This window comes from Suricata suricatta, chromosome 14 (genome assembly GCF_006229205.1).
Source record: "Suricata suricatta isolate VVHF042 chromosome 14, meerkat_22Aug2017_6uvM2_HiC, whole genome shotgun sequence".
NCBI classification, from domain to species: Eukaryota; Metazoa; Chordata; class Mammalia; order Carnivora; family Herpestidae; genus Suricata; species Suricata suricatta.
In genome coordinates this window covers 735,245-742,935 of record NC_043713.1, presented here as the reverse complement: position 1 = coordinate 742,935, position 7,691 = coordinate 735,245, and the positions used below count along the sequence as shown (strand labels likewise).

The 7,691-nt window shown below is 47.6% G+C and overlaps 1 protein-coding gene across 1 annotated transcript in view; it reads left to right on the top strand.

Moving 5' to 3' along the window:
• Nucleotides 1-7,691, top strand: part of ATP9B (ATPase phospholipid transporting 9B (putative)) — a 184,946-nt gene that overhangs the window by 97,595 nt on the left and 79,660 nt on the right. The window contains exons 14-15 of the mRNA XM_029922755.1: nucleotides 6,499-6,630; nucleotides 6,779-6,936. Of these exons, the coding sequence (XP_029778615.1) occupies nucleotides 6,499-6,630; nucleotides 6,779-6,936 (290 nt within the window). The remainder of the gene's footprint in view (nucleotides 1-6,498; nucleotides 6,631-6,778; nucleotides 6,937-7,691) is intronic.

The window sequence follows — 7,691 nt, the reverse complement described above, 5'->3', positions numbered from 1 at the left end:
GCCCGCCTGTCGCTGCCTCCTCTGGGTGCTTCTGACGAGATTTTGTTTCCCCCCTTTTAAATACGTCATCACGTCCTGGATTATTGAAGGAGAAAAATCTTCATTTTTGTGTGCATCTTTCAAAAAAGAGGAAAGAAAACTGTTAAGTTACTGGTTTCGTGACCAGAAAATGGAATTTGTCAGTTTAATTACTGAAGTATAAAGTCTGCATTTAAGGAAGTGACACCTGCCTATATTCCTTTTTTAGAGAATGGTATACAAAGGAGAAAATACACATTTTGTATCAGCCTAAGTAATTATGAATCAGAGCAAATTAATTCCTGTGTCCAGCAGTGCGTGTGTGTGCGTTTTGTTGCCTGCGCGGAGTCTGAGTGGGTGCGTTGTGAGTTGTGCCTGCTTCGGCCTCGTGACTCGGGGGGACCCCAGCTGCCCGCCGTCCAGCGTGCTGAGTCCTAGCAGTGTTCGTACTGTCGCTAGTGACGTAATCGATTTGCTTATTGTTCAGGACGGAGCAATCGTCTCTGAAGTGTAGGGTTTAAAACTAGCCCGTGTAGAAATATTACCAGTGTTTGTCGGCCTGTAACATCATTTAATCTTACTTATAAATATATTTTCTGCTATAATTTCTTTTCCACACCATAGCACATGTCATTGTTGAGGTCTTTTCCAATCAAAATACTCCCTTTTAAAAAGCACATTTCTGTTGTCTTTTAAATGTTGAGAAAACAGCCTCAAATGGTATCGCTTTGCTTTCTCTCTCCCCAAAGCACATGTCGTGTCTGCACATTATAACGCTGGAGAGGAAGAAAGCCGAAGAGAAAGCTCCTGGGGGGTCACTCCTTCCCAGACTTTGTTCCGTAACGTGTGAGATTGGCAAGGGGCTGTCTTCTGCAGTAACTTCTCGATCTTACAAAAAGCTTCATGTCTGCAGTCATTGTTGCTGCAGAACTGGAAGCAATCTGCCTACGTGTTTCTTCATCCAGAATTGTGATGGAAAGAGGGGGGCACAGTCGCGTGATTGAGTAGTTGTGGAAAAGTACAGGGAGAACCAACTTAAATCTCCAAAACAAAACGGTGTCGGACCGTGGATTTGCAGCGTAGAAAGCCTGTTAACAGATGCGCTTCCTCATCTCGGGGCTGACACGGTGGGAGACGCCGGACCCGATGACAGGCGCCATTACCGATTTCCGAACTTCCCTCCCGAGGGGGCCGTAGACGAGTGTCAGTCCACTGCAGTCCTCCTGCTGTGCCCTCGTGTCGCTTGCGGACGGGCAGGCGCAAGGAGGAGCGCGGAGACGCGCGGCCGAGACGGGGCGCCCCCGGGCCAGGGGCTCCAGAAGGCGCGGGAGGGGCGCCGCTCCTTTCTCCGGGCTTACTCACTTCCACATCCCTGGACCAATGGGGATGTAACTTCATTGTTAAATATTTCACTATGTTTTGTCATTTTTCTCATTTTGTTAAGGTAAGATACATTAACATAAAATTTACCATCTTAAGCATTTTTATTTTTGTTTTGAGAGAGAGAGAGAGAGCGAGAGAGAAGCCCAATCAGGCTCCGCACTGTCAGCCCAGAGCCCCACGCAGGGCTTGATCCCACAGCCCTGAGACCATGACCTGAGCTGAAGGTCGACTCGCCGCCAACTGAGCCCCTGGCGCCCAACGGTTGGTTCTTGTTGTCTTGGCTTTTGCTGTCACATCCACAAAATCACTGCCAAGTCAAGTGTCATCATGCTCTTGTCCCATGTTTTCTTCTGAGGTTTTTTGGTTGTAAGTCTTACATTTAGACCTTTGATTCATTTGGCTAGTTTTATATGTGGCATTAGGGGAGGGTGACCCTACATTTCGGCAAGTTGGGTATCCAGTTTCCCCCGCATCATTTGTTGAAAGACTTTTCCCCAGTGTAAGGTCTTGGGACCCTCCGCGAAAGCTATTTGTCTGTCTGTGCACGGGTTCGTTTCTGGGCTCTTCCCTCTGTGGCACTGGGTCTGTGTGTTTGCATGGCAGCCCCATAGTATTCTGATCACTAGCTTCGTAGTGAGTTTAAAGTCAGGAATCCCTGGGGCGCCTGGGTGGCCCACTTGGTTAAATGTCCGACTTTGGCTCAGGTCATGATCTTACAGTTTGTGGGTTCGAGCCCCGCGTCGGGCTCTGTGCTGACAGCTCAGAGCCTGGAGCCTGCTTCCGATTCTGTGTCTCCCTCTCTCTCTGACCCTCCCCTGCTCATGCTGTCACTCTCTCTCTCAAAAATAAATAAAACATTTAAAAAAACAAAATAAAAATAAAATCAGGAATTCCGATTCCTCTAGTTTTGTTTTTTTTCCCCTCCAAGACTATGAATAATGGGGTCCCTTGGGATTCCATATGAATTTTAGAAGGGTTTTTTTCTATTTCTGTAAAAAATATCAATGGGATTTTGATAACAGATTGCATTGAACCTATCCTGATCATTTTGCTTAGTACTGACATTTTAACAATATTAAGTCTTCCAGTCCATGAATGTGGGATGTTTCCATTTATTTATGTCATCTTTACATTGTTTTAGCTGTCTTGTAATTTTTATTTTGCCAGTCTTTCAAGTTAATTTCTAAGTCTTTTATTATTTTTGATGCTAGGAGGATTTATTTTTCTATGGTCCTGGCACACACACTTGCCAGCAGTTTTGGTGTGCTGACTGCGTGTCCTGCTACTTGTGCTGAACTCATTTGTCCGGTCAGACAGTTTTCTTGTGGAATCTTTAGTGTTTTCTATTTATGAGATCATATTATTTGCAAACAAGTAAATTTACATATTCCTACCCAGTAGTGGCTTTTACTACTTTTTCTTGCATAATTGCTCTAGCTAGAACTTTGAGTACTAAGTTGATCAGATGGAGTGAAAGTGGGCATCCTGACAAAAAGGTTTCAGTCTTTCACCACTTGGGAAGATAGTCTCTGTGGGCTCTTCATGTATTGCTTTTATTTTTATCTTTTAAATTTATTTATATAAATTCAAGTTGGTTAACATACAGTGCAGTATCGGTTTCAGGAGTGGGACCCAGGGATTCAGCACCTGCATGTGCCCCCAGTGTCCCCCAGCAGGTGCCCCCACGTGCCTGTTATTATGTGGAGGTAGTTCCTTCTCTTCCTGATTTGTCGAATCCATTTTTTTAATCATAAAAGGGTGTTGAATATTTGCTTATTCTTCGTCAGTTGAGATGATCATGGGGATTTTTTTCCTTCATCCTGTTAATGGAAGGTATTACATTGATTGGCTTATATTTTGATCCAACCTTGTATCCTACTGGGCCATAGTGTATAATCCTTTTAACATTTTGCTAAGTTCTATAAATACTCTTTGCTGGTATTATAGTATTACAAGAGTTATGCATCAGTGACCAAAAAGGATGTTGGTCTGCAGTTTATTATTCTTGTCAGGTCTTTGTCTACCCAGGTAGCACTGGGTTTATAGCAGGAGTGAGGAGCTGTCCCTCCTCACTAACGATTTGGAATAGTTGGGGAAGGACGGAATAGGTTTTCTTTATATTTCTGGTAGACTCCACCTATGAAGTCATTGGATCCAGGGTGCTTCTGTACCTGACTTTTTATTATTGATGTAGTCTCTTAACTAGATATAGGTCTCTTCACATCTTCTGTTTCTTCATGGCTAGTCTTGGTAAATTTTGTGTTTCTAGAAATTCATACATTCCATAATATTTCTGGGCACACGGGCGCTCATGTGTTCTCTTACAGCCCGTACCACTCCTGTGGGATTGCAGCCGCGCCCCCGCTCCGGCTTCCGGTCTCAGCGACTGGAGTCGTCTCTTCTTCTTCGTCCATCTAGCAAAGGGGTTGCCAGTTTCGTTGATATTTTTGAAGAATCCACTTTTGCTTTCATTCATTTTTTAAAATTGTTTTTCTATTATTTATTTCATTTGTCTCTCTTCTCATTTTTTCCTCCTTCCTTCAGCTGGCTTTGGGATTAGTTTATTCTTTTTCTTGTTCCACAGTTGTAAATTTGGGTCATGAATTTGAGGTCTTTCCTCTGTTTTAGTATCAGTTTCCCCTTAGCACCACTTACGTTGCACTTCCTAAGCTTCTGGAAGTGGTGCCTCAGTGTCATTTGTGTCTAAGCGTCTCTTAATTTCCTTTGGGATTTCTTCTTAATCCATCCGTTGTTTAAAAGTGTTTAATTTCCACACTTTTGTGAATTTTCTGTTACCGATTTCTAACTTGATCTCATCATGCTTGGAGTAGATACTTTCTGTGGTGACTGCTGAGACTTCATGTGTGACGTCGGGTCTGTCCTGGGGGGTGTCCCGAGTTCCCTTAGAAGAATGTGTTTGCTGTTTTGGGGTGTCCTCTGTGACCAGTGGGTCTGGTTGGTTTCCCGCGCGGAGTCTCCGGCTCACTGGCCTCTGTCTGGAGGCGCCGGCCGGACGTGTGAGCGGGACGCTCGGGTCTCCCCCGAGGACTGTGAGCCGTCTGTTTGAATACTCAAATTCTGTCAGTTTTTGCTTCATATATTTTTATAGTTTTTGTTAGATGCGGAGTTGTGTACAGTTCTCCTGCCTTATTGAACATTCAGTTAACACGTAGTGTCTCATAACCTTTTTTGATTTAATACGTGTTTTGTCTGATACTCCCGTGGCCACGTGTGCTCACCTCTGCGTATCTGCTTACTGTCTGCGGGGAGCATCTCCTCCCGCACCTTCTCTTGCAGCCTCTCCGTGTCTTTGGATGTAACGTGAGCCCCCACCCGCGGGCGGCCTGCGGTTGGGTCACGCGTTGCTGTCCACCGTGCCCGTCTCTGTCTTTTGATTGTGGAGTTTAACCCCCTGGTATTGGGAGGAATTACTGAGAAGAGGCGCCTTCCTCCTGTCATTGTTCGAGGTTTTCCTACGCGCCTCGTAGCTGTTTTCTCCCTCATTTCCCACATTACTGTTTCTATTGTATTGGGTTTTGCAGTGAAATGTTTAAATTTCTCATTTCCTTTTGTGTATATTCTGTAGCTGTTTCTTGGTGGTTACCATGGGGACTACATTTAGCATCCCGGAAGATACAACACTCCAATATGAATTTGTACCGACTCACGTTCGATAGCGTGCTAAGGCGCTGCTCCTTTATAGCTCCTTCCTCACCCTTGTGTTTGCTGGTGTCACACAGTTACTTTATGTGTTTTGTGCCTAAAAACATAAGCTAATAATTCTTCTAATACCAGCGTCTTAAATAATGTAGAAAACAAGATTTGGAATTACAGACCAAAGTGGCAACAATACTGGCTTTTATGTATTCATTTCTTCGGTCAGTAGAGAACAAAAAGGGCGGCTCCGGTCCATCGTTACAGTGACTTGCTTTTATAGTCGCCTGTTTGCCCTTAGTGAGATGCTGCTTTGCCGTGTAAGTTCCTCTTACTGCGTCCTGTTCCTTCACCTGCAGGGCCGCCCGGCGCAGATCGAGCAGCAAAGACCCAGCACTCACCGCTCTCTTAGCTCTCGTTTGTCCAGGAATGTCTTGGTGTTGCTGTCGGTTTTGAAGGACAGTTTTGCTGGTTCTAGGATTCATGCCTGATGCATGCGTGCGCGTGCGTGCGTGTGTGTGTGTGTGTGTGTGTGTGTGTGTGTGTTCGAGCACTTTGAATATATCACCACCCTGCCTTCTGGTCTTCTCCCTGGTGTTCCGCAGCCCCTCAGGCCCTTTCCGTTTTCCTCAGCCTGTTTTTCTTCTGTTCCTCACGCGTGGCCATTCCCATCGTTCTGTTCTAGGGTAGCTGGTTCTCCTGCCTCATCAAGTCTGCTGAGTCTTCAGGGACATTTTCATTTGAGTCATTGTACTTTTCAGCTCTTTAATTTCTGTTGGTTTCTGTTCCTATCTCTGTCGATATTTCTGTTTTGTTCACACATTGTTTTCTTGACTTTCTCGACATCTTCAGGTCCTTGAACATGTTTCATCCTTTCCTTTTATGGTCCTCGTCTAGTGTGTCTGACATCAGGTCTTTTTTAGGGATAGTTTCTCTTGATTTAGAATTTTTCCTTATAATGAGCTGTCATTTTCTGGGTTGTTTTATTTATATTTTTTAATGGCTATTTTTGAAACTTTTTTTTAATAGTATCATAACTCTAGAAGTCAAAAATCTCTCCCCAGGGTGTGCTGTTTCTTATTGTTCTTTTCATTGTGGCAGGCTCTGTGCTGGGTGTCAGCCTGAGGTGTGAATTTAACGTCTTCGCAGGTCTTTTCTGAGCCTTCCCTTGGGCGTGCACAGTCACTCCTAACTTTGCCCACACAGACAGCTGTTTTTCAGTGCCCTGTTCTCTAATGTGTGGCTCCCAAAAGGGGAAAGTGACAAACAAAAGGGCACAAGAGGGCACTGGCCCTTCCATCCCCTTGAAGTCACTTCAGCTGGAGCTGGAGCTGAAGGGGTGACAGCAATGGCCACCAGCCTGTGTCTGCACCTGTGTGATCAGAGCATGGCCTCCCGCTGTCTGGAGGGACAGGGTCCTTTCTGTGCACCTGGCGTCTGCAGGCTGCTCCAGAAACACGTGCACGGCTGCCTGCCGCTCGGCTGGGGTGCGGGCCGGGCAGGGGCTGCCGTGCTGAGAGCTGGAATCGACCACATCGGCCACTTCTCCGGGACAGGCTGCAAGCCCTCGGCAGGGTCCCCAGTTCCGAGGCAGTCCCCTCACAGAGGTTCTGCCCCTGCTGGGGTCCTCTGCTGGGGAGGTTCCCGGCCTGCTCCGCTGTCTTCCCAGAATCTGTGTAACTTCCCTTGGTTTTCACCGCGCGGTGCTCGTTGACTGAGCCAGCCTGCGCACTGGGTTTATGGCTGTAGACGCCGAACGTAAGAAATCGCTAACTTGCCATTTTCTTCCCATTCCCTCTGAACAGGAGGACAGTGACCCGCCCGTCCACGAGAGTCTCAGCATCGAGAACACGCTGTGGGCGAGCACCGTCGTCGCGGCAGGTGAGAAGTCGCTCTGCTTTGGCGTGCGGACACGCACACACGGGACATGCTGCGCAGCGTCTCCGGACGTGCCTGTCCCCGGGGGCCTTACTGAACGGCCACGTAGGCGGTGGGCCTGGGGCGGCCCTGCGGCTGTGCGTCCCCGCCGGCCCTGGCCGTGGCCGGTGTGCGCCTGCACGCTCGCACTCCCTCTGAGGAGCAGGGCCCGGAGCACCGCAGGGCGGGCGGCAGGCCGTTGGCGTCCCTGACCGAGAGCCCGGGAGCAGGTGGTGGCAGGTGGTCCTCCCGCTGCTCCTCAGTCGTCTGTAGAATCCCAGGAGGTCATGGTGGTGGGCTGTCTCTCGGGAAGGAAAATGTTAGATGGGGTGGCGGGGGGGAGGGAGGAGGCTTGGGATGTAGTTCCTGTTGGGCCTTTGGGGACCAGGGCGACCAGGGTAAAGGTCCTTAATTTTATTTGAGTGAAATTGGAGGATGTTGGAGTATTTCTTGTGGCTGAACAAGGAGGTCATCTAAATGTATATTTTGGAAAGTACGTTTCTCTGGGATGTTTTGAAATTTAAATGATGGTCAGCTTTTCAGAAAAGTAGTTGACTTGCCACTGGTGAGCAGCACTGAATGTGAGAAGCAGGAAGTCTGCAGGATGCTGGGGGGTGGTGAGGCCAGGATGTGTGAGGGGACTGTGGGTCTTCACTGGCCTGGGGGGTGTGAGGGGTGAGGCCAGGACATGGGGGGGGAACTGTGGGTCTTCACCAGCG